At 50.2% G+C, this 25,613-nt stretch overlaps 8 protein-coding genes across 8 annotated transcripts; 5 read left to right on the forward strand and 3 right to left on the reverse strand.

The window, feature by feature from the left end:
• Positions 1–1,228: 1,228 nt before the first annotated feature.
• On the forward strand, positions 1,229–2,971 carry UREG_05541 (uncharacterized protein; the record flags this gene model as incomplete). Its single annotated transcript, XM_002584806.1, has 3 exons — positions 1,229–1,677; positions 1,739–2,126; positions 2,153–2,971. 3 exons carry the CDS (start codon positions 1,229–1,231, stop codon positions 2,969–2,971), a joined length of 1,656 nt encoding a protein of 551 aa, XP_002584852.1.
• Positions 2,972–5,842: 2,871 nt separating this feature from the next.
• UREG_05542 (uncharacterized protein) lies at positions 5,843–7,231 on the reverse strand (the record flags this gene model as incomplete). The annotated part of the gene is made up of 2 exons (XM_002584807.1): positions 5,843–7,118; positions 7,221–7,231. 2 exons carry the CDS (start codon positions 7,229–7,231, stop codon positions 5,843–5,845), a joined length of 1,287 nt encoding a protein of 428 aa, XP_002584853.1.
• Positions 7,232–7,981: 750 nt separating this feature from the next.
• Positions 7,982–9,287, forward strand: UREG_05543 (uncharacterized protein; the record flags this gene model as incomplete). Its single annotated transcript, XM_002584808.1, has 2 exons — positions 7,982–7,984; positions 8,007–9,287. 2 exons carry the CDS (start codon positions 7,982–7,984, stop codon positions 9,285–9,287), a joined length of 1,284 nt encoding a protein of 427 aa, XP_002584854.1.
• Positions 9,288–9,995: 708 nt separating this feature from the next.
• UREG_05544 (uncharacterized protein) lies at positions 9,996–14,646 on the forward strand (the record flags this gene model as incomplete). Its single annotated transcript, XM_002584809.1, has 12 exons — positions 9,996–10,148; positions 10,217–10,351; positions 10,411–10,440; positions 10,509–10,573; positions 10,627–11,083; positions 11,115–11,939; positions 11,998–12,486; positions 12,541–12,675; positions 12,730–13,008; positions 13,064–13,271; positions 13,329–13,779; positions 13,839–14,646. 12 exons carry the CDS (start codon positions 9,996–9,998, stop codon positions 14,644–14,646), a joined length of 4,035 nt encoding a protein of 1,344 aa, XP_002584855.1.
• Positions 14,647–15,456: 810 nt separating this feature from the next.
• On the forward strand, positions 15,457–17,219 carry UREG_05545 (uncharacterized protein; the record flags this gene model as incomplete). The annotated part of the gene is made up of 5 exons (XM_002584810.1): positions 15,457–15,506; positions 15,655–16,170; positions 16,214–16,260; positions 16,321–16,893; positions 16,969–17,219. The coding sequence occupies 5 exons, from the start codon at positions 15,457–15,459 to the stop codon at positions 17,217–17,219; spliced, it is 1,437 nt and encodes a 478-aa protein (XP_002584856.1).
• A 900-nt stretch (positions 17,220–18,119) lies between these two features.
• UREG_05546 (uncharacterized protein) lies at positions 18,120–19,434 on the reverse strand (the record flags this gene model as incomplete). Its single annotated transcript, XM_002584811.1, has 2 exons — positions 18,120–18,892; positions 18,951–19,434. The coding sequence occupies 2 exons, from the start codon at positions 19,432–19,434 to the stop codon at positions 18,120–18,122; spliced, it is 1,257 nt and encodes a 418-aa protein (XP_002584857.1).
• A 740-nt stretch (positions 19,435–20,174) lies between these two features.
• On the forward strand, positions 20,175–20,828 carry UREG_05547 (uncharacterized protein; the record flags this gene model as incomplete). Its single annotated transcript, XM_002584812.1, has 3 exons — positions 20,175–20,290; positions 20,426–20,534; positions 20,739–20,828. The coding sequence occupies 3 exons, from the start codon at positions 20,175–20,177 to the stop codon at positions 20,826–20,828; spliced, it is 315 nt and encodes a 104-aa protein (XP_002584858.1).
• Positions 20,829–22,370: 1,542 nt separating this feature from the next.
• On the reverse strand, positions 22,371–23,975 carry UREG_05548 (uncharacterized protein; the record flags this gene model as incomplete). Its single annotated transcript, XM_002584813.1, has 7 exons — positions 22,371–22,582; positions 22,639–22,759; positions 22,830–23,172; positions 23,226–23,286; positions 23,348–23,480; positions 23,544–23,782; positions 23,852–23,975. 7 exons carry the CDS (start codon positions 23,973–23,975, stop codon positions 22,371–22,373), a joined length of 1,233 nt encoding a protein of 410 aa, XP_002584859.1.
• Positions 23,976–25,613: the final 1,638 nt, after the last annotated feature.

A 25,613-nucleotide genomic window follows, 5' to 3' on the forward strand; every position in this document is an offset into this window, starting at 1 on the left:
TGCCTGCTTGGGAAGCTCACTTGGACTCCGACAACTTGGAGTCTCTGAGACCTGGGACGAGGGTCATATCATGCTCCGGCTTGTTCCACTGCGACTGCCGTTGCGACAGCTTCGGTTTATCAGTAAGATTCGAAGCCTGGGTCAGGGCCAAAGGACTCCTTGCCAGCCAACATTCTCAATATAATGTGTTAAATATGTCGGATTTCAAAGTCCAGGAAAAGAATTTGATTTGAATCGCAGCGTACTCCGTACGATCCGGATCCGCCTTCCGTAGCGAATTACGACCCTTGCCAGCGGGTTGGAAGAAACAAGCAACGGGGGGATGAACTGGGATTGACGCCTCCAAAACAAGTCTTGCAAGGTTGAGCCTAATATCACAAGAACTCCTTCGTAAAGTCGCGGCGAATTAAATCCTTGCCAGCGTTGGAGAATGTCTGAGTGTATTCATTTGAAAATCGACTGGTCTACTCCGTACCGAGACGAATCTTTCTCCAGGGGCCTGGGAAGCCGCGCTTTTGGAGACAAATGCACTGCTATGACAATTGCTTCAGCCTGCCCTTGAGTCGCATCTGCTAGGTTAGTTTATATCATCGTTCTTCGTTAAGCTCAGCGGAAGTTACCAGCAACAGTATTCCCAAGGTTCGACAATAACCCCTTTGGTGCCCAACTGTTATTATTAGTTAACTAACTAGTTGTCTTTTAGAAACGTGCCCCGGAATCATGAGCCGCCCCAACGCTAACTCACGACCTGTAGCCTTTTACCAACATTGATTGGGTAATCTTCTGTGGGCTCTGCCTTAGTAAAACTCCGGAAGGGAGTTGTTCAAGGATCAAATCCTTCCTTTAAAAATTACTCCGTACGGAGTACAAAAAAGAAAATCCAACTCTCGGCTGTTCCCTTCTCATTTCGGCTCGTGGCTGCCATGCATGATTCTGCGTGGCGTGGCGGGCGCCGGCCCGGCTTGCGGAGAGTTTCTGGGTCGGAATTCTGTATGGCGACCCTGGAGGTCGGTTCGACCGTGGCGCATCGACATGCCTGGACGTGCATAAGTTGCTGTCGCTTAGTGGAAGGAGGGTGTTCTTGCGAGCATTGGGGTAATGGAGTTGAGAAAGGGAGATTGTTTTCAACTTTATACCCCCCTGTCAGCCCGCTCTTTTCAGTGTCAATGCCTGTTTCTTTTCTTTTGACAACCTGCGATCTTCAAGTTTGTACATTTCTTGCACCACCATGGCTCCTGGTTCTGGGTCAGAGACGCTCGAAATGACCTCTCACCAGCAAAAAGCCGAATATGACCTCAGCGCTGCACCTGTGGACGTCGACACAGAGCGCAACGAACACAATGGCTTCAAGTCGACTTCGGCGGATGTCGCCAATATGCTGCGGATGGGAAAGGAGCAACAGCTTGTTCGACGATTCCGGGTATTATCGATGGCTTCATTCGTCGCCGTCGCCACGGCTACGTGGGAGTTTGCCCTCTTCAATGTCACAGCGGCCCTGACCAACGGCGGCCGGCCAGCACTGATCTACGGCATTCTGTGGAACGTCGTTGGGTTTTGTCCAATTTACCTCAGTATGGCGGAGTTGTCGAGCATGGCACCAATCGCCGGAGCCCAGTATCACTGGGTCAGCGAGTTCTCTCCAGAGAGCCTGCAAAGAAGTCTTAGTTATCTTACCGGGTAGGATATGGTGCCCATTCCCTGTGCTTCGGTCTTTGGCAACGAGCTAATTGTCTGTTAGATGGACTTCTACGCTTGCATGGCAAGCGGGAAATGCAGCCGGCGTCTTCCTTGTCGGGTCGATAGTTCAGATTCTGATTTCCCTTCACAACGAGGCATATACGTTTCCGCAATGGCACACGACGCTCCTTGCCATCGCGGCAGTCACAGTCGCCTATATCGGAAACACCCTTGGTGCCAAGTTCCTACACATGTGGCAGAATGTGGTTTTCAGTCTCCATGTGCTGGTCTACCTAGGAATTCTCATCCCAATCTGGGTGAACGCACCCCGGGCCCCATCTTCCAATGTTTGGGCAAACTTCACGTTCGATGGAGGCTGGCCCAGCAACGGCGTCGCCGTGCTTATCGGGCAACAAACTGCGATGTTTGCCCAGCTAGGTCTTGATACAGTAAGCTACCTTCTGACAGGCATTAGCAATGCATAACGCTAACCCCCTCACTGGCTGCTCATATGTCTGAAGAAGTCAAGAATGCTTCCAAAGCAGTTCCAAAGGCGATGATCGCCATCTGGCTGGTGAACTCAGTTTTAGCGTTCACCACCTTTCTCACAGTCGCCTACCATCTTCCAGATATAAACGCAGGTCTCAATGATCCTACCCTGTACCCCATTATCCATATCCTCCGACAATCCATGTCAAAGGAGTGGATGACAGTAGTTCTCACGTTCGTGCTCTGCCTTTTGGTTTGCTCCAATATGACTTATCTTGCTGCGGTCACGCGAGATATTTGGGCCTTTGCACGAGACCAAGGTTTCCCCTTCTCCGACTGGATATCGAGAGTCGACAGCAAGAGTCACATTCCCAGAAATGCGATCTCTGTCACCAGCGCCGTCAGCATCGCCCTCAGCTTGATTTACATCGGCAGCCCCGTCGCGTTCTATGCCATGACCTCGCTTCTCACTGTGGCTTTACTCCAATGTTATTGCCTCAGCATCGGATGCATACTATGGCGTCGTATTGTCCGCCCTGAAACGCTCCCACCAGCCACATTCCCCTTAGGTAAAATGGGTGTTCCGATCAACATTGCTGCCGTGCTCTATGCATTATTCGCATTCTTTTGGGCATTTTGGCCGACATTCTACGACGTGACCGCGAAGAATTTCAATTGGGCTTCGGCAATCTTTATGGGGGCTTTGGTCATCGCGGGAATTCATTTCGTATTCGTGGCGCGCCACAAATACTTTGGTCCTGTCGCGCATGTCCAAGGCCGAAACATTCGGACAAAATTGAAGTGAAGAGGCAAGCAAAAGCCCAGAATGGAATCACGCGCTGCGATTATCAAGGGGTTCCATGGTGTTTTCAATGCGAATGCTTGGTTTCGTCTCGGGCATTTGTTCTGCTGGAGGATCCTTGCGTGTACATACATACATAATTATTTAATATGTTGGTCGATGGACACTTTTAATCACGGCTATCGTGCCTGGTGTATCGCGTTGTCGTCTCCCATATATAGAAAACGATCGTCTATCAGACCTCCAAAAAAAATCCCATTTCTAGCAGGAGGCCTTTGAAGGAGATGGAGATTCAAACTTCAGCAATTGAATTTGAGAGGCGTCAAGGATCTGGCCCGCTGGACTGGCTGCAAATTCAAGGATCAGATGCCAACCAATGGATGACCCATCAACAATGATCCTTGTTAAGATTCTGAGAGTTGGGTGGGGTTAACCAGTCCACTTTTACAGCTTCAATCAGGAATCGGCTTTTAGATCACGGGCTCCTCTGGACCTCTGTTGCAGATGGCGACTCAATAAGAATGGACTTGAAGCTCTTTGGTACGGAGTACCATCCAACATAGTAGCAAAGATTGGCCACTCTTGACGCTGGGCAATACAGTAACTAACTCGGCCAACCGGCGTTATGTTATCTCCAGCGTCAGTAGCATCAACGATCCTCCTTTTCTTCCTTCAGACGATTAAGAAATCGGAGCGAAAGTGTATTTGCAACAAGGTATAACACCGAAGGTACCCTGGCGCACAGTGGAATGATGTGATCCTGATTCCTAGCCTGGCACACGTATCTTCGTTCTATTGACCCAGCAAGCAGCAGGATCTTTGGGAGAGGTTGACGTGGGATCGCATCGATTTTGTTGGCGTAAATCGAATTTCAGCAAAGCTTCGAGGGTATCATGCATTCAATTTTCACGAGATCAGGGCATCTTTTCATATCGAGAGGTTCCGCAGCTCTAGATACACGGGTTGCTGTAAATGGAGAAGGCATCAGCAGCAAAGAGCAATTTTGACAGAACCAATGGCACAATCGACGTCCGCATCGGCAATTTGAAATTTCAAGTCTTCATCTACAACCTTCCACGACGAACAGCGGGAGTACTGCAGTGCTGCCAAAGCATTTCCTCTCCATGAAGTCACAAAGAAGGGATCGTCGCCGCCAACTTCATTGAATATAATGAACACAGCGGCCTAGTTAGCCGGAATATGCATTTTGAGAACTTCGAACGCAGCCCGAAGTGAGTGAAGCAGATAAATATCAAGTGTTCTCGAGAGCCCATATCGCAGGACTGAACCGGGATTTGCGGCTTCTAAGGAAGTTGCGCTTGTTCTCGAGTGGCTGTGGAAAACGCCCAGTAGAAGCACGCTCATAGGGCGGGGAGAGGATGGAGTTTGCAGTGACGCATCTCAGTGGAGCGAATTGTGACATAAAATGTCCACCACTGGGCACTTCTATCAGACTTTACTCCGCATAGGGCCCCAGTGTTGTGTCTAAGGGGACTCGAATCCTGGCAACATCAATCAGGGTCCCGGTTGATGGCTTTCCATAGGTCGTCCTGCCCGACTCCAGTTTGAAATGCAGACTGGAAATCACATGTTTGCAGCACTTGGGCGAGGCAGAATGAAAACCTATCTTCCCCCCCAAGCGCAACCTCTCGGGCCACAGTTGGTTGATTGACGCATGATTCACGGATGTTGTCGACCCCCTCGGCAATTATGATCTTTTCCTTGCTGATACCCAGCCCATCAGCAACCCAGGCCGTCCACGCCACGGAACCCCTGGATGGAAGAAATCAAAAGTGTCATATTTCAACCATGCCTGTTGGCAAACATAGTGAAGAGCGGGCCTCTAGTAAAGCGGAGCGGAAAGGAGCACGCTGAGTGTGGAGATTTTGACTTGGTTGCCGTTGAATTATCTATAGATTCATCGACGATCGACCCTTTCCACGCCTATCAATGGGCTCCGTCCTTATATATTCATCACTGAAAGGAAAAACTCAAGGTGCGAACGGAGAACACAAGTTGGTTGAAAGACGTGATGTCCAAGTAGAGTTTCCTAATCCGGCCTTAGCGGAAGTCATGTGACCGGGAGGAAACGCGCCGAACTGGATATTTGAAGCCTTTTAGTTTGAGAAATGGGCAGATAATAGATACTCGTAAACGTCCCTGTCGGAATTCCGCTACAGCGCGCAATACATGGAATGGGAGTCTAAAATATTCTGAAGACGCCTTCCAAAGTTAGTCTTGTCTACCTCATCTTTCAGTTAATTCATGAAACATGATACTACAGTGTCCTTTCAGTCCTATCACTAAATTATCGATGCACACTACATTGATTCACAAGGCCGATTTGAAATTCAAGGCGAAGGCCAAATTGCATTTCCGGATTTATCATCTAAAATGCCGCGCGTTTGCTATCAGCTCGACCTTCGCTATTACAAGGGGTAAATGCGGGTAAAAAACGATTCACGCAGGTTTCGTGGTTATCGGAGAGTACAAGTATGATTATGCACCGCGGCCGATGGACCGACATACCACACATTTTGACCATTTCAGTTCGAAACAACACGGCTGGATGACCGGAAAGCTTAAAGCTGGGCCAAACAGGAGTGCTCCGGATAGTATCGCGAAAAATAAAACCCAAAAAGTGAACGAGGAACGATGGAGTCCAGTATAACCAAACCGATCAGCAGCCATAGATCAACAACAGAAACCGCATCGTCCCGATTCGTGAGTGTCGTCAATCATATACCAGTGAAAGTGTCAGGTAGAACGGAGCAGAAGAGAAGCGGAACAATGCCAGCTTATCCGCGTCGAGCATGCCAAAAGGAAACAGGCCGAAGAAAAAAAAAAGAGAGAGATAGGTTTGCTGAGATGTTTTTAGCTGTTTTGGGTTTCCGTATTCGTAATTCCGAGTTCACGGCGAAGGGTTCGCGACAGGCCTGCCGTAGCCCACCATTCGTCTGGAATGTCGGACCGCATAGCTAATAGTTCGATGATCATCTGCGCCTGTTCTAGCCTTGAACTGGAGGACACGATATCCGAAGCGATTTGTGCCGGATCATAGCTGCTGTCACTTTGATCGGACTCTTCTTCTTCTGCGCTGCCCGCAGCCAGCCTGGCTGGCGACGTATCAAGTTCCGATTCAGGTTCTGTATCAGAATCCGAGTCGGAGCTGGAAAATTCGCAATTTGGGAGCCCGTCTGGGAGCCCGTCTGGAAATTCCCGATCAAAGTCAAACGTCTCTAGGGTATCTGAGAGAATGGATGACATTGGCGTGTGTAACGAAGTAACAGAGTTGGATAGTCCCGAGCTCCTAGATAGTGCTGAGGATGCACTCGCTGTCGCAGAGGCAAACGAGGAGTCGAGACTTGGGAGTTGGTCGTCTGGGGTAATCGTGGTCAGGAGCGTTTCCCATGAATCGTGCATTTCATCCTCATCAGGAGCGGGACTACGCTCTCGATCGCCGAGGCCATCAACTTCCTGACGTCGCCCAGATCGTCGATCGGTTACACGGCGGACGACTCGAGGACCAAGACCACGAAACGACGGTACATTATTTGAACCCGGTATATCAAGCGTGGTGGATGGAGATCCTGTATTTGAGCGGGCAGACAATTCGCCGGTGGGATGTGCGGGCGCAAACCGAGGAGTGAAAGCGATATGCCCGGTTGCAGTTGCAGCATGCCTCACGCTCGGAACCGGAGGAGCGGTGGGTGGAAAGGAGGAGTATGAATCGAGCGGCACTGGCATTTCAATCATCAGGTACGGGTCTCTCGATATTTGCATCCGGCGGCCCAAAGAGGACGAAGAGGAGTGGTCCTCGGAAAGTTGCGGCCTCAGCTGAGTCCTGGCAATAGGGGGTATGAGGTTTTGAGCCGCCGGGTCTTCTGTCGGCGAGGTATTAACTCTGAGGCCACGCAGGTCGCGAGAGCCGAGCTCACGGTCTGCTTGACGCGCAAATGCTCCAATCGCTTCTGCTCGATACCATCGGGTAGAGGAGCCACGACCATTACGCGCGCGGCTCTCAACGGTACCATAGTTGCGTCGGGGTCGACGGATCGCGTTCTGTCGTCTGATAGACGAGCGAGCGATAGCTGAAGAGTCCGGTTTGGAATTCTGCTCGGCGCGCGAAGCAGTAGGTTCCCATACAAGTCTAAAAATGGTAGAGTCAGTAAGAAGAATTTGAGACTGCTGGACACTGCCGCGAAGACTCGACATCAAAACACATAGAAAGGGTGCGGAGTGTTTGACTTACGGAATGCCCATGGTCTCAATAGCACAGAGTCGAGCTTGAATCAACCAAAGTCTCTGATTTCCCGCAGAAAAACCCAGGCAGTACTCTATATTAAAGATTATATGATGGGAAGCGCCCCCAGAATCCCAGATGCTGTTGGCCGGGAGCACCTGATGGGAGAGTCTTCGTTGTCGCAAGAGTGCTTTGACGGTGCGGCTGGGGACTCGGAGACGGCGCCAATACGAAAATAACGGGGCGACCGCGCCGCACAGAGTGAGGCGAGCCGTACGCTTGGCGTATTAAGCGCTGCCACTAGCGTTTTAAAGCCGGAAGCGAGTAATTCCGGCCGGCGCGTGAGTGGCTGGAGTGCCCGCTTGGCGCCTGCGGTGTTTCGCAGCGCGTGGGCGTTGGCGGCGTGATTGGCGTGCTGTGCTCCCTGCCTGGAACTGACGGCAAGGCAGGGAAGTCTGGATCTTGAGCCCCGTCGCCAGTATGCTCCGAGATGATGGCTGGCTTGCGCGCAGCGAATCCAGCAAATACAGCGCGTCAGGCGCCGCTCTCGCTTCGTTGTGGGACGCGCGGATCACGTGCCACAGACAGGCGTCGACGCCAAACGGACGCCAGGAGCGTTGTTTGAACATGCTTGAAATGTCGGAATTGCACTTTCGTTTGGATACCTTCTCATTGCGCTTTGGCTTTGTTTTGTCTACAAATGTTGCTCTAGACGCTTTGCTTGCCCTGCAGGCTTCCCACTAGATCTTCGCTGCATCACCCGCTCCGCCATGGTACTGACAGAAGCTTCATCAGACATCGACACACCTCAGTTCCGTTGAGATGATCGAACTAGGCCTCTCTCGCGTCACCCAGCTGGTCCGCAAGCCAAGTCTGAATTGGAAGGCGGTCCATGTCGCTGGAACAAATGGCAAAGGCTCAATCACCGGATACCTTTCCGCCCTTCTCACCGCAGGCGGCGTTCGGTGCGGCTCCTTTACTTCGCCCCACCTAATCGATCGCTGGGATTGTATTACGGTCAATGAGCGCGTCATCCAGGAGCCTGTATTTCGCCGAATCGAAGATGAAGTCAAGCACAGAGATCAGCAGCTGGGTCTTGGGGCTACGGAATTTGAGCTTTTGACTGCCACCGCGTTCGAAGTATTCCATCAGGAGCAGGTTGACGTGGGGATCGTCGAAGTTGGCGTGGGCGGCCGTCTTGATGCGACGAATATTTTGACGAACGTTCTGGCATCGATCATCTCAAAAGTCGGATACGATCATCAGGCTCTTCTGGGGAATACTATTGAAGAGATCGCCAAGGAAAAAGCAGGCATTATAAAGCCAGGAGTGCCATGTCTAGTGGATGGCACAAATTTGCCAGAAGTGCAGAAAGTAATCAGTGCCCATGCGGAGACGCTAGGCGCACCGACAATGTTCGTCGAAGCTCAAGAGGTTGGCCGATTATTCCCGGCTCTTCGCCGCCACTTTGAAGACCGTGACCTGCTTCCTCACCAACGCGCAAACCTGTCCTGTGCTATCATGGCATTACAGACAGCATTGCCTCAGATTAGACCGCAGCTCACCGTCGACCAACTGCTCCCCTTCGTTCCTAAATCCCCTCGCGCTGGTCGATTGCAGGAGGTTTGCCTGGAGCCGTTGATCTCTCGAAAAGAGCTGGTGTTGCTCGACGGCGCCCACAATCCCCAGTCTGCGGGTGTACTTGCTTCATATGTGAACCAAAAGCTCCGCGTACATGGCCAGGGGATTACTTGGGTCGTGGCGGCTTCGCAGGGGAAAGATACTGAAGAATTGTTCGGCAGCATGTTCAAACCTGGCGACAATGTGGTCGCCGTAGAGTTTGGACCGGTCGCGGGTATGCCGTGGGTTCAGAGTGTGAACACCACAAACCTGGTTACCGTAGCACGCTCTGTATCCGATCTTGGAGCCGTGGAAGGATTTGGTGCCAATGTTGTGGGAGGATTGAACTGGGCTAGTACTGTGTCAGCCGGGGGGCCTATGGTTATTGCAGGCAGCTTATATCTTGTATCTGAAGTTCTGAGGCTGCTGCGGGAAGCCCAAGCTGCAAGTAGCTAAGTAATCTCAGCCGTGGTGAACAAGCCATGTGGTTCTGTAGCCCAGACACGAATCAATAGCGTGGTGTCGTCCCCGGGGGCCCCTGTTCTTCATGAGAGATCGGTTCATGGGTCCCGATCCCTTTTGTACGCAGCTTTATTTTTAGATAAACCCTCCCCTGTGTCAACGGAGGAGACCGTCGCCTCCACCTGTCCAGCAAGGGGTGTGCAGCTGCTAATTTGCGAATTGTTCAATCACGGCGCCAGAGTCTATGGCGTCGAAGGCGCTAAAAGGGCCAAAGCTGACTTGTCTTGTGTGCCTCCAAGTGCGTCATCCCTAACTAGTCAACTAGTCACCTCACCAGCACATCCGGTGTCTGCACTTCTCTCAACGAAACATCTCTGCAGCCACTGGCCTCTCTAGTTTCCCCTTAGCATTCCCTCACAGTCTGCCCTGCTTGGATCAAGCTATATTGTATCCAGGATGTTTTGAACAGGAAACTTGCCCTGAGACCCCTTTGTTTTTGGCCCTGAGCTTCCAATTGCCTTCAGCCCAACTTTATCAATAACCTTGTCGCTAACTCGGCTCTTATCGTGTCGTCCCCTCTTCGGACGTTTCGCGAGAGAGACTGCCCTGATTGAGCCGATCTGACATGAAGACCGATCCCTCGATATCGCTTTCATCGTCTCCGCCGCCGTTCGCCCGCTGAGAGCTGTCCCTCCCCCCACCATGGTCCACCGATCCGACGACCCAGGAGAAATCCGCCCTCCGTCGCGCGCACACGATACTCCCTCGAGACAACGACTGAAGTCGGGGGCTAGCCCGCCGAAGAAGGAGAGGTCCAGGTCGTCCGCGAAAGATGTCTCGGAGCTGACAGACTACGTACGTTCTACACCTTGGTTATGGGGGGACGTAGCAGACCGCGTTTTACTGACGATGGATACTCACAGCAATTGGGCGACTGCCTTGGCAAAGGTGCATTTGGTTCTGTATATCGCGCGCTGAATTGGGGCACCGGAGAGACCGTTGCTGTCAAGCAAATCCGACTTGTGGACTTGCCAAAGAGCGAACTCCGGGTTATTATGGTGAGAAATTGGCCCTGCTGCCGGTCTACCGGAGAGAGTCCTAACCCCCAACTTTGTAGCAAGAGATCGATCTCCTCAAGAATTTGGATGTGAGTTACCCCGCAAGGTCGCAGCGGTATATGGTTCAGGGACCACCATTGACACTAAAAGCTACCAGCATCCGAATATTGTCAAGTACCATGGGTTCGTGAAGTCTGCAGAAACCTTGAACATCATCCTTGAGTACGTTTGCCAGATATTGGAACTCCCTTGGTTTTCTACTAATGTATCGGTAGGTACTGCGAAAATGGATCACTACATTCGATTTCGAAAAATTTCGGACGATTTCCCGAAAACCTCGTTTCCCTCTACATGTCACAAGTCCTATCCGGATTACTCTACCTCCACGAACAAGGCGTTATCCATCGAGATATCAAAGGCGCGAACATCCTTACCACGAAACAAGGGTTAGTAAAACTGGCAGACTTTGGTGTTGCCAGCCGCACCACTGGCCTCCATGAGTCGAGCGTCGTCGGCACCCCATACTGGATGGCGCCAGAGGTGATTGAGTTGTCGGGGGCTTCGACAGCTTCAGATATATGGAGCTTGGGCTCGACGGTAATAGAGCTGTTGGAAGGAAAGCCACCATATTACAAATTTCAGCCTATGCAAGCACTATTCCGTATCGTCAACGACGATCACCCTCCGCTGCCTCAAGGGGCTTCACCCGTTTGTCTCCATCTCTTTTCGGTGGTACGAGTTCGGATTGCTAATATTAGACCAGGCTGTAAAAGACTTCCTCATGCAATGTTTCCAAAAAGATCCAAATCTTCGCGTAACAGCCCGGAAACTACTGCGACACCCATGGATAATGAACGCCAAGCGGTCTGACTCTGTTGTTCCGACGAAGTCTACGGAATACGAGGAGGCTGTCAAAAGCGTCCAGGAATGGAACGAAGCACTCCGGTCCCCCAATCCAAATACTCTACGACGACCTATGCGATCTGCGTACGCAAGCCCCGGGCAGAGCCAGAGAACACAATCGCACTCCCGCCACCCATCCTCCCGTGAATCTGTCCCTGCCCTAAACACAAATGTCCCGGATAAGTTTAGGTCTCCGGACAATAATGATGACAATTGGGATGACGACTTTGCTTCTGCAGTTTCGCCGAGTGCTCTTCAATGCCCTCGGTTGAAACCGCAGGATAATTTCGGGGGCATGTTGTCGTCGGAGAAACTCAAAGCATTCGCTTCACTGGAGAATATCGCCGAACTGGGGGCAGATAATTTATCAGATAATAGCGCACTCAACAGGGATAGGTCTATCTTTTCGGATTCGGATTCATTACAAACTATCCGTCCATATGTACGAAGGCGGCCTGAGGAACACCAAAATCCCCCGAAACTTCCAAGGCGAACGAGGCATCGACAAGTTCCTACGCCCTCGTTCAAGAAGAGCGCAATTATAGCTCCCATTTCGCGCGGATCCCCAAAACCGACATCTCACCCTCGACCGGCTGCTTTCTACAAGGAAAGTTCTGTTGAAGATTATTCTGATCTCATCGCCGCGAACGACGAGGTCCTTGAAAGCAAGCTAGCGGTGGCTCCGGTGAGAAACTCGCGATTGGTCCCATCTTTGTCCTCAGTTATAACTTACCCATTGATAGGGCCATAACACCGATGATAATGCTGGCCAGTCACAAGAATCTAATGGCGCAGCTATTCTTGATACCACTGTCGTTCATTCCCCTGAAAAAAGCGTGTTCCAATTACCCCTGAGAAGGAAGAAACCGTCCATCACAAGAGCACGAACATCTATAGGGATCGAAAGATATGCGGAGGATGAAACTGATGAAGATTTCTCAGACATACTTGGGAGCAATGAGGATACACTCGTCAAATTGGATAGTGACGACAGCTCTGATCGTAGTAGTCTAATGCTGAACTCGAAATTATCTACGAGCTCGTGGCTTGGGGATGTGGATGATGAAGACGACCCTTTTGCGCAACTCGAAGAGGGTTTGGATGAGATGGATCTCGAAGCCAATATCGCGAGAGACAAATATGCTCGACTTCGGAACCAGGTTGAAGGCCTTGTTAGTTCGTTGAAGACCTCGCAGGATGACGAAGTACTAGCAGACATCTCTGAGCAATTGGTAAGCTCCTAACTTGGCGATTGAATTCCTAATTACGAAGTGCTGATGATGCAGGTCGCCGTGTTCTCGGATCTGCCCGAAACCAAAAACGTGATCATTGGCGCTCATGGTATGCTACCCATGCTTGAGATTCTAGATACATGTCGTCGAAGGGATGTCATTTCTAACCTCTTAAAAATTGTGAATGCTGTAAGTGCATCTATGTACCTGAGCAATGACACTTAGAAGACTAACCATCTCAAGATTATCTTTAATGATTACGAGGTTCAAGAGAATCTCTGTTTCGTAGGAGGAATTCCAATTATCAATCGGTTCGCTTCGAAAAAATATCCTCGCGAGATCCGCATTGAGGCAGCTTCGTTTGTGCAGCAAATGTATCAGACGTCGACTCTGACCCTCCAGATGTTTGTCAGTGCTGGAGGTTTGAATGTTTTGGTCGAGTTCTTGGAGGATGACTACGAAGACGAGCGGGATCTCGTCTTAATCGGTGTCAATGGTATCTGGAGTGTATTTGAATTGCAGGTAAGTTTCGAAAAAGGCCTGTTTGACTTGCGTTACGGAGGCTAACAATGGCTAGGGATCCACGCCGAAAAACGATTTCTGTCGTATATTATCCCGGAATTCAGTTCTTGACCCGTTATCTCTAGTACTAAGCAGAGTCTTAGACGAGGAGGAAGGGGAACTAGCTGAACTTTGCGAAGGCCGTATCGCGAATATTTTCCATATATTCTCACAAGCCGAAAGCCATGTCAAGGAAATGGTCGCGGAGAGAACAGTCTTACATAGTAAGCCTGATACCTTCGCTCGAAGAGTGTTGGGAGTCTGCTAACTCGGCTTCACAGGAGTGCTTAAAGAGCTGAAACGAATGTCACCTGGACCTCAAATTACAATGCTCAAGTTCATTAAAAACCTGTCGATGCTCTCGACGACTCTTGAGGCACTCCAAAATTCGAACGCGATTGATGTTCTCACCGACCTACTGCGTTCTACCATGAAAGGCCCCCATTTCCGTGAAGTTTCTAACCAAATCTTGAACACAATTTATAATATGTGCCGCCTAAGCAAGTCGAGGCAAGAAGACGCGGCTCTGAATGGCATAATACCGCTGTTACAGAAAATCGTGAAAACCGAACGACCACTGAAAGAATTTGCATTACCGATCCTCTGCGACATGGCACATTCTGGCAAAGTTGGCCGGCGCGAACTCTGGCGCAACAAGGGCTTGGCGTTTTATATATCATTATTATCTGATCCATACTGGCAGGTTACCGCTCTTGATGCAATATTTAGCTGGTATGGAGTCTTTCTCTTTCCACTTGGGCTTACGGTTTCAGCTAACCATTTGGCTCTAGGCTTCAAGAAGAAACTGCCAAAGTCGAGGAGCATTTGCTCGACAACCGTAATGGCGAGCCCCTTTTCACAATTGCAATTGTCCGCTGCGTTACAATTTCGAAAGCAAATACATTTGAAAATCTCCTGGAACCCCTTCAGAAACTGCTCCGGTTGAGCCCAGCCGTTGCAGCAACGCTTGCAAGGCCAGACATGTTCGAGCGTATTGGACAAAAGCTTCACCATACTAAACCAGCTGTGAGAGTCAATTTATTGCGTATCCTATCAACTATTTGCGACGCTTGTGACGAACGATGTGGTCTCCTAAGCCGGTATGGCCTATTAGATGCAATTAGGGAGTTGCAAAAGGACTCTCGTGTTCTCGTGCGGGAGTTAGCTTCCCAACTTGTCAAGCTGAGTGAAGAGAACGACCAGTTAAATGGCCAAAAGCGATGGTCCACAAGGCGCAGGAACTCATCCATTACGCCCCCGGCTTTGATGTCTAGCCACTCGATGCCGACCACACCGCAAGTAAGCCGAACCGGAGCATCGAAACTCTACGTTGAAGGCAGGGAGAATCTTCATCCTTCGACTGGATTAAACGGTTCGTTAATACTGCGGCCGGGAAGTCGAGATGGCAGGTCTTCCGCGGGTACTCCGGTTGGATCGGCGAATGGACTTAAACCCCGATTGGCACATCGTCTATCCCAGCAGATCACGCCGCTGACACTACAAAAGGAGGAGAGCAGGACTCCCACTTCGACTCGGACACCGTCGATCCTTCAATCGCGGAGAAGGAGACCGACGAATGGCGGGTCGGAATGGGCGTGAACAGGGGTATGTCCTAGGGAGTGTTAATCTATTTTAGTTACTGGGATTCCCTTGGATGGCTGTTTCTTTGGAACTCGTTCGAAAACTCGCATCGCATTGCATAGCATAGCATTGGCGCATTGGGGCAGGTAAATTCTTGGCCAGGATGGGCTGAGTCTGCACTTTTTGAAATTCTTATTGTTCCTTACTTTATTAGGTACCCAGTTATATCCGTGGCTGATATCCATTCCTTTCTGAGTATGTTGATATTGGATTCTTTGCGCCCAGCTGCCAAGCCTGAAATCTGATAAGATCACGTGGTAAGATAAGATAAGCAAGTCGGCGCGAGAATTTTCCGTGCCGGCGGAAACCTTAAAATAATTTATCGTTCGATTCCCATCCCCAAGTCCAACACGGTCACTTGAGCAGTTTCGGCAGCATTCGAATAGCAGTTGGGCTTGGGACAAGACTTTTTGGCCTTTTCACATAATCCCTTTGATTTCCATCCCTCTACGCGAACGTATTACTCTCTAAATCCGCGCATGAAGCTCCGGATCCCTACTCGGGGCTTCCCCGGCGCTGCCCGCGTTCCCCCCAGAGCCCCCTTATTCGAACCACAGACGGCCCCGTGGACATGTCGAAGATGTCTTTTGCAAAGACAGAAGTTTAGATCTGCGGATTTCACAAAGAAGTACTCGACCGCTCCGTTCAAGTCCAAGGCCTCGACTTTAGGGAGTAGTGGGAAAAGGAGACCCCGGCGGGCGCTGAAGTATGCCGCGGCGGGAGGGACGGTGGGTGCTGTGGCACTTGCGTTTTCGGACGATATAAAGCATGGGTATAATGCTGCGGAAAGGACGGGAAGAGTTATTACCGCGCTGGCGGTGTGTATTAATGAGTGAGTCGGCGATCGGGCCCCTTTTTGTTCCCGTTCAGATTCTCCGTGTGATCCTGCGGGGTTTCGATTTGATCCACTGCTTCTGATACGCGGAGTTCATTGTGTGCTAGAGACTAACATCGTTTGTGCTATAGTTATCGAATAGCCCTCAACCAAGATCCAGGCTCGGAGGAAGAGAAAACGGAGATCCTAAAAGCCTGTCATAAACGATGTGCGGAGCGAACATTACGCGTTTTAGAAAAAAACGGTTCCATTTTTATAAAGCTTGGACAACATTTGAGTAGCATGGGCTATTTATTGCCGCTGGAGTGGACAACGACATTCATCCCTTTGCAAGATAAATGTCCCGTTTCGTCGTTCGAATCCGTCGAGGAGATGTTTGTCAAAGATACTGGGCATAGGATAGACGAGCTCTTTTCCAGTTTTGAAAGGGATCCAATTGGTGCCGCGTCGTTGGCGCAAGTGCATGTTGCGGTGCTCAAAGACTCTGGACAAAAGGTCGCTGTCAAGGTTCAACATCCTGCGTTGGCGGAATGGGTGCCGCTGGACCTGGCACTGACAAGGTTCACATTCTCAATGTTGAAGAGGTTCTTCCCGGAATATGACCTTGAGTGGTTGTCGAGTGAAATGGATATGTCGTTGCCGCAAGAGTTAGATTTTCGGGATGGAAGCTGAAAATGCAAGGAGAGCAAGGGAGTATTTTCGGACGAGAACAAAGGCACCCTTGGTCATCCCAGAAGGTATTTCGGCCAACCCGAACCTTGTCTGACGCCCCATCAAGCTAACGAATGATTATGTAGTTATGTGGGCAAAGCAGCGAATTCTTGTCATGGACTTCATCTCCGGCCATCGACCCGATGATCTCGAATATCTAGACTCCAATAAAATCGATAGAGATGAAGTTTCGGCCGCTTTGGCTCACATATTCAACGAAATGATCTTTGGTGACGGTGCCCCGTTGCACTGCGATCCGCATGGGGGAAACATTGCCATCCGCAAAAATAACTCGCGGCGTAAGCCCAACTTCGATATCATTCTCTACGACCACGGTCTCTACCGCGACATATCTCGGGAAGTTCGAAGATCCTACGCCAAACTGTGGCTTTCGATCGTAGACGCAGACGAGGAGGGAATGCGAAAATACGCACATGAAGTGGCGGGAATAACGGACGAGCAGTTCCCGCTTTTCGCCAGCGCTATTACGGGCAGAGACTACACCGTCGTGGCAAATAATGCAATCGCCTCTTCAAGGTCCTCCGAAGAAAAGGAGGTTATTTCTGACGCGATGGGTGACGGAATGCTTCAAGAGCTGGTCAGCTTGCTGGGTCAAGTACCCCGAATTATTCTCTTGATTCTCAAGACAAACGATCTCAGTAAGCCTATCCCTTTTCCGGGGTTCTCAGTTATTTTTTCCTCGTTTTATACGGCATACTGATATTTTTCATCAGCTCGCTCCCTCGATGAAAATTTGCACACGCGTCACGGTCCACTGCGCGCTTTCCTTATCCTCGCTCGATATGCTACATGCAGCGTTTTCGAAGAGCAAATGGAATCCATTCGCCAACATGGCAGCATCTTTTGGCCACCGAACTTTTGGCAGTTTATGCGCGCGTGGGTGAGGTACCTCCGCGTTGAGTTGAAATTAGGGATATATGAGCGGTGGCTGTCCGTAAGGGGTAGACTTGGTTTGGCGAATTAACTTCAATAGACAAAGACCTATTTGTATATATTGTACCGGTACTTATAAGAGTACATTTACCGCAATAGATTCGGGATCCGTAACTGTAGAATACAGCCTAAGAACAGGTATTTATATTGCAAGGTACGTGTGATTATTTTTCCCCTAGTAGCATATGATTTGAAATATATCTATTCTCTCTTTAAATACTGGAAGAATCCTCATAGATATCAGTGCTATCTGGTGTCTACTTCCCACAGAAAGAGGAAAAAGTGATGGGAGGCTGTCAAGACTGCCAAAAGCGGAAAGAAGAGGCCGGATCGGAACTTTGAAACTCCGACGGAAGTGGACCATAATTATTCCAGCCCAAAGCTAGGAGACAAGACATATGGATGTATTCGCATATATTTAAAGCACTCATTCCACATGCCTCAAAGCCGGTTCCCGAAGTCCACTTGAGCCTAAGGCCGTCACATTGAAATTACCTTACCTAAATCTTCTCAAACGCAAAGGGACATAACCGGCTTTTCCCGGCTATCATGATGTTCTGGCGGAAGGGTATGAGCCCAGGAATCTCGCAATGATGGAAAAGCAGGACGGAGGATGGGAACGATCTTGTAAAGAGGGACATCTCTCCTTTTCTTCAACTCGCATCCTTGTAAGCTAATCGAGCCTAACTAATATTAACACAGTGAAACATTAAAGGCCATGGGCTGCAAAGAACAAGGTTGAAAAAACATTACAAAACATATAGCAATGATGCCTGTGGTCTATGCGCGCTGATATCGCTGGAGGCCGGTTATCTGTGGTTAGAATGAAAACAAAATAATATAGCGCTAGCAGTGAAGGAAATTCGTCGTAAAAAGCCTTCTCCATTGTACATTTCCAGATTTTTCATCCAGATTTCAGTCGTTAACTAGTTTAATAAACTGCCGCCGTATTCTCAGCCAAGATTCTGTCGCCTTCATGCTGAGTGTAATGTATGATATTCTTTAAATACTCATAAGTCAGCATCGTGGTCATCGCAGCCGGCACCGCACGAAAAAGATTTGTTCCGATTCCAGCATAGAACGCGCGCCAGCCTTCTTCTCGAAGCATGGTTTGACAGGTGCGAATCACGCCACGGTAACGCGGGCGGTTGCGCATACCATCCGAAGATGATGCACCGGCTCCTAAACCTGGCGGGCGGCCATGATCCTGAGGCTGTTCTAAGCCACCGCGGAACGTGATTCCTTCGGGCGATGGAGCGGGCTCGCTTCTTTGCTGCGTTTGCAAACGAGTCCGCAACACCTCATGGGGATAAGTAGCCGTACTGGCACAGACTTTGCTGAGAAACGTGGCCGCGCTAATTCCTATCCAGTGTGTGTTCCCTTCATCCGGGTGTTCGCCGATGCCAAATCCTGTAAAAGCCATTTTGAAATATTCGTATAGAGGAAACTGTATGGCAACATGGGACAGGCCAAGCAGGGCAGGAGTAAGGCCAGAATAAAATGCACCTAGTCCCTCGCTGGCGTACATCTTACGAGCCGCATCTAGTGCATTTTTATAATACCAAGGTGCGTTATACCCATTTGTCGACGGTGTGAAACTTTGGGACATGAGCCTCGTCTTGATCACCCAGATGGGATTTGTGGCTATGGTTGAGCATGCTCCGGCCGAGAGTGATGCGTACCCACGGGCCAACCACCAATTTTCTGCGACGTGCAGCATTAGCCAGGCGGCTTGGATCCCGGACCAATAGCCAGAACTTACCTGTTTTCTCCCAGAAATAATCCCTCGACTGGTCGTATATCGTCAAATAGATGGCCCAAGTTGGCAAGTAACCCAGAAGCATCGGCCCTAGGCCTCTGTACAATCCCTTAATGCCTTCATCTTTCCAGATGGTCCTGCCCGTTCCTAGCATCCCCTTGTACAACATGGCGGTTTCCACCAGTTTGCCATTTCGTCTAAGCTGAAATCCACCCTGTGCCTGTAACTTGGTTTTGATAACATCCAGCGGACAGGTCACAACCCCTGATGCGATCCCAGCGCTTGCTCCGCAAAATGGCGTAACCCAGGCTTGAGGAATGCGCGTGGAGTATACTTGTATGCTATTCAGCAACGGGGAGTTCGGAGGAGGTGTTGCACCGGCGTGCAATGTTGGAACGGAGGGATGTTTTTCTGAGGGGTGTGAGAACTGCTGCTTGGAGGAAGTACCGGCGAGATTCCCAGACGAGTTGGTGGAGCCGGGAGACATGATTTGGCAGGATTCTCACTTCTTCGTAGCTCAGTGACGCCTCATGGATGCAGCGTTGCGGCGCGGAGAAGGTCGGGCCTCCCAGCTCAAGACCTCGAGGTCAAACGGCGTCGCACAGATACTTTTGTTTCGAAGTGCGCGAATTCCGCGTTCCACTGATTATATGTCCTAGACTAAGTGTGGAGAGGGTTATTCGTGTAGTTTGTTGAGCAGTGGTCCTGCGGGGTCGGGTAACCCTCGCAGCTCCAACACGGAGCAGAGGAGGCTAGATATCTGCACTTTTCATGCTCATGCAGGAAACCAAATTGTTAGATGAAGTAAGCCAAGGAATGGATGGAAACTGAAACAAAAAAATCAACAGGATCTGGTCGACGATGATGGTGAAGGGGCGACTTCACTATGTAAGAACAGAGGATGCAGAGAGCACAGCCAGGCGAGAGGAGCAGGAGAAGAAGAGGAGATGAGGAGAGGAACGGAGTTGCAAGCAGGGAAACCATCTTTCCCTCCTCGGAACTCTCCTCACAGTCACGAGATCTGGGTTCCAGTGAGGCCGATGTGGCCCGAGCGTCCTGGTCGATTTTGCACAACATCATCATCAACCATCACCACCAGTCAAATCACCGCGCTCCCAATTGTCAGCCCGCCAGCGTGACTCTCAACCCACCCAGCAATTGGGGAGTAAGAAGCGATTTTGCCGTCTTCCGTCCGACATAATTACACGACCGCCCTCCGTCGCAGCCATGTCGCTCGCCAGCATCGTCAGCCGGACGTTCGAGGTTCCGTGGGTCAAGCGGATGATGATGCCCGTGGCCCAATGGTACGCCAATGCGGCCGGATATAGGCAGATGGGACTCAGGTTCGTGCTTTTCCGGAAACAAGGCAGGCCGATGGGGGGGAAAGAAGAGGGCAATGCGATGGGTCAATGTGGACCAGATTGTGTGGTGTAATCGAAATCGGACATGGATCCTGACGCATCTTTGCACTCCAACAGATACGATGACTTGATCCCCGAAGAAAGCGATGTCGTCCAGCAAGCTCTCAAGCGACTTCCTCCCAAGGAGGCGTACGACCGTATCTACCGCATCCGCCGCGCGGTCCAGGTGGGTTTCTCTTCCCAGGGTGAAAACACAATAGCCTGAAAGAAAATGGATGGGCTAATGGATGATGATGTGTGATGTTGGTTGTGAACAGCTTTCATTGCAGCAGCAGATTCTGCCGGTGGCCGAGCAAACCAAGCCGCAAGAGGTGAGCCCGCTTTCCCAAAGCAGCACCTGGTCATGTGGTTCCTAATTTGGACAATGCAGGACATCCGCTACCTCCGACCCCTGATTGAGGAAATCGAGCGCGAGCGCCAGGAACGTGAAGACCTGGACTCTTTGGTTATCAAGCGATAAGAGGCTACATGGGGAGTAGGGCTGAGGGTCAGGATCCCCAACGACAACGCCAATGAATGGAATGGACACCTTGAGGGAAGTGAAGATGCACACGCAGCAGAACAAAAAAAAACATTCTTGTACAGATATTGTGACTTAGAGGTTCCACCAGTGAAAGAATTTGTTATATTAGAAACAAATCTCCCATTTTCAGCCAATTTTCAATGCCTTCTGCTCTCTCTGGAGATTGTGAATTGTGCATTTGCGATTACATTCCGCGGAAAAGAGCAGTAAATGCAAGTCCTCAGAAAGCAAATCATTTAAACCCCCAGAGGCACTTCAGACAATATTCCTGCAATGGCACCTTGGGGAAAAAGCCGCTAACCAACGCCCCAGAGAATAATAACGCCCTGGACTCGATCGACGACGGGAAGGAGATGGAGGGGGGAGACGTCACTGCGATTTGCGGTCTTCGCATTCAAAAACGTCCCAAAGTTCTCCAAACTGCCCCTGCAGGAGAGCAAATTCCAAGAATATCCCATTCGGGTCGCGACAATTATGCAAAGTCAAATAATTAGTTCAAAATTCCCGTAATGAAACCTTCCAAGAGAAATCCGAAAATGAAGAAGGGAGAAGCAGAAACGGAAGAAGGGTTACATACAACCCCATCTGGAGTACGTAAATCCCGTCCCGTGTCAAACAAGAAAAGCAAAGAACGCCGAATATCATTCCTGCAAAAGAAGAAGCTTTTGTGTTCCGTTTGGCTGTTTAGGGCGAAACCCAGGACAGCTCACATGAGATGATTTTCTTCCTGTTCTTTCGACCACCCTGGGAGATAAAAAAACAAGTGACTTAGGTAAAAAGGATGAAACGTGGGCCTTAACCTAGGCTCGGCGGCTTGCTTGGGGAGTTGGCGTTGGCGTGTGTTGTTTTGGTCCCTGGGCGATCGACTTCCCCTGTCATTTTTGCACCCAGGGGCCCTGAATAATTATTAGTTAGCTCGTAACAGAAATCTCGAACCCGCAAGGAATCCATGTTCTGCCCTCTGCTTCCTCCGCATCATGGGATTCAAGCTCGTATAAGTCCGATATGAGGTAATGGATTGATGAAGGGACAGCCAAATGTTGTTTGGTTCAAAAAGAGGTTTCATCTGTTCAATTTCTATATCCAACAAAGTCAACCCTGTTTCGCGCGTCGGCATGATGAGTGCATGCCGACTGTAATCCAGAAAAGATAGCATGGGAAGAACCAATCTTGTTCAATTGCAAAAAGCACCAAGGAGAAATGGAAAAAAAGATACGCTCTTGTCAAAAAAATTCTAGCACACCCCTTGAGAAGAAGAAATTTGGACGAGCATGTTGAGGGTACAGGGAGGGGTCTGCGGGGTGATAGTGCTCGATGGTTATATATATACAGGCACAAGCATGTTCGGTGTTTTGGAAGAAAGGGGGAACGGCAAGCGTAGTCTAGTAATTAGGAACACCAAAATAATGGTAAGTAATGGGGAGGTGCATCAAGATAGGAAAAAAGGAGGCCGGGGACCTAGGCTTCCATTTTCACACTTCAGCTAGGTACGTTGTCGGGACCAACGATCAACGGCTTCTCCTTCTTCATCTGCTCGATGGTTTCGATGGGGACGTTGATGGCGGCGGCAGCGATGTCGGCTGGGGTCAAGGCAAGCCATTGGGCGAGCGAAATGTCGGCAATACGGTCAGCCTTGAAGATTTCGACGTAGAGGAGGTCTTCGGTCTCCGAAACGTTCTCGACGTAGTGGCCTTGAAAGCAACCAATGTTAGCATAGTAATCCACGAAAGAGGCAACTAAAACATACCGCAGTTGTCAGGGAAGACACCAGTGTCACCAGCCTCAAAGTCGAAGGTTCGGGTGTTTCCAGCGCCAATGTAAACGGTAGCACGTCCATGGCCACGGTGGAAGTAGACCCATTCTTCACCCTGGATATTGGTTAAGAATCGTTAGCAAGAACAATTAACCCATTACCCAAAAACAAAAGTTCCATCTTACAGCAGGGTGCCAGTGGAGTTCACGGAGACCACCTGGCTTGAGAGTGATGATGTTGGATGCCATAGTCTTGGAGATGGGGAAGTTGCGGGAATCGACAATTTGCATGGTACCGCCACGTCCGGGGACTTCCACTGGTGGCTGCTGCCTCTGGTAGAAGACAAAGGAGCTGTTGCCCGTCAACTGTCCGTAGGGGCTTGTGACGTTCCTCGTGCTGATTGTTGAGTTGACAATGGCGGGTTCGGGTTTGAATGAGGTGTCAAAGGTTGATGCTGGCATATTGAAGTTCTTGGCCAGGACACTCTTGGGCGTATGCGTGATCCAGTCGTTGATCTGGAAGGTGGTTCTAGAATGGATGTTAGAGGCGATAACCGCCAAGGGAAGAAAAAGACCACATACCCAACACGCTGGAAGTCACCATCATCGAAGCACAGCAGGACTTCGTTCTCATCCTCCAGACCTAGATTTCCAATTGTGAGCAAGTTATAACGCCAGTGATCTGCTGATCAGGCGAAACTTACCCTGAAGAGAGTGGGCAGTTCCCTTAGGGAAGTAGTAGATGTCTCCAACGTCCAAGTAGGACAACTCGAACTGTCCGTTCTCGTTGACAGCGGAGACCAAAATTCGGCCGGCGTAGACGTAACCCCATTCAGCCTGTTATAGTATCTTGAGTCCCAACGTTCAAAGATTCCAATCCTGCAGGGAAGGAAAACATACAACTCGGTGCCAATGCATTTGTCGAATTGCTCCCTTTTCCATGTGCACCTGAGCACCAGCAATGTCGTGGCTGGTTGGCAAATCTGTAATCGCCTGCTCACGCACCCAACCACCGTGGAAGATCTTCATCCTGGAGAGGGAGAAACTCCATTTTATATTCGGGACCAGGCCACTGTCAGTGTCTGTCGAAGCACCGAGGGTGTGGGGATTCTGTAGATCGAGCTCGTGGTTGGTACCACCTGATGGCGCAAGAACATGTTAGCCAAAAAGCCAGTCATTCAAAGAGAAAAAGGACAGTCTGTGCTTACCGGAGAGCACAGCTCCTCTGCCATCTTCACCCTTGGGTATACCCTTCGCGAATTTACCGGGCAACACGCTACCGGCGCTCGCGAGCGCAGAGTAGGCCGTGATGAGAGCCGAAACGTACTTCATCCTGTCGAGATCCTTTTCCCTGCTTTTTTTCTTTTTTGGTTTTCTGCTCCCCTCTGGACTCTTTCACTTTTCAATCAGCTTGAGCTTGAAAGAGAAGATGACTGTGAGTTAAAAAAGTCTTCCTCCAAGAAGCTATCAGCTGAGACGGGGCAGAAGGGCTCATTTATCTACATTCGCCATCGCGGAAAGGATATCAAAGTACTCCGTAGTCAGGATGAAGCCACCGGTACCCGCCTGGCAGGCGAAGTTATGCCCTTGCAGGGCTATACTGTTCAAGCCCCCCTGATCCCCGACCATTTTTTCCCGTACTAATTGAAACAGTGGGCTCTATGGGAAGGGAAAGAAAAAACACAAATCGTCGTGTTCGAGCTTCGTGCATTGCCATCTTCCCGCCGCTTGACGAAAGTAAACGAAAAGACAAGAAATCAAGAAGGAACTAGAACATTGGCACATTTCGTTCTTCGTGTCAAGGGATCATGCAACTCGAGTGAGACACAAGATGGGAAGCTGCCTGAACCCACACCACAAAAACGTGCCTTGGTGTATCTTGGAACCGCACTTGGCGATCTCGAATGGCAAAAGCAAAAAACAGAAAGGTACCCAAGGCTGTTAACGGGGCTTAGGGGATCGACGGCTTTCTAGAAAGGGGGACTTTCTATAGGCGGGGATAATTGGGTATCGCTGCAAGCTCTTTTTTGCTGAAGTTTCAATTTGATTCACCGTTTCATTTCAACCTGTGGTATTATCTCGGTTTAAACTTTTGTGCTTTTCCTTCCCCCTCGCGTATTAGCAGGGGGAGATCGAGGGTGGCAGAGCTAGGATGTTGATGGTGAAGGGCCCGCAGTCGGGTGCCAGGGGGGGTTTATCATCAGGACTCTCAGGCAGGACCAGACTCCCCAGTCCCCTGCTCGCCCACACACCCGCACAGAGAGAGCAAGTGAAGAGGCAAAGAGGAAAAGAGAGAAACGCAGTGGAAAAACCGTGGGGTAGAGGATTAGCTCGTTAGCGGCAAAACAAGGGCCCCAGCAGAACCCAAGGCTTGATCTGAGATGAATCAATGAACGTGTCATTTCAGCGTCGAATGAGAGCCTCAGCAGCAATTCGGGAGCCACTGACACGAATACAACGTTATTATCAACCGCAAACGGGCTCTGCGCAACAGGAGCAACCAGTGCACCCAGTAACAACTCGCAGGCAAGCGTTGACGTAACTCGTATTGGCTCTGCTGGAGTCTTCGTGAATTCGTGATGTCAAGCTATTGAGTCAGCACCCATGCTCGCCACACATAACACGACGGATCGACCCTGGCAGCATGGAGAGCGAAACGCCATGTGTTGAACCACAGCTTCCTCCGCAGAGCCCGTGCCATTCGGTCTTTTTCTTCTCGTGATAACGACTTTGACCGTATGGGGAAACGATGTGCAGAGCTCCAGCCGGAACAGCCCTCTGAGCAGTTAGCTTCGAGTCAAACACGCTCAGCTAGCAGGGCGTAGTCTCCATCATCGCCGGCCAGTCGTTGCTGGAAGAATGGATGTCTGCTTCACGAGCAACTCGAGCAGTTTGGCTGGTCAGCTGTGGCTCGACAAGAGCAATCCATGCAAACATCAATACGCCAACAGCCAATGGGAGCTCCGCATA

This window comes from Uncinocarpus reesii, genomic scaffold, assembly GCF_000003515.1.
Source record: "Uncinocarpus reesii 1704 scaffold_3 genomic scaffold, whole genome shotgun sequence".
Taxonomy (NCBI): Eukaryota; Fungi; Ascomycota; class Eurotiomycetes; order Onygenales; family Onygenaceae; genus Uncinocarpus; species Uncinocarpus reesii.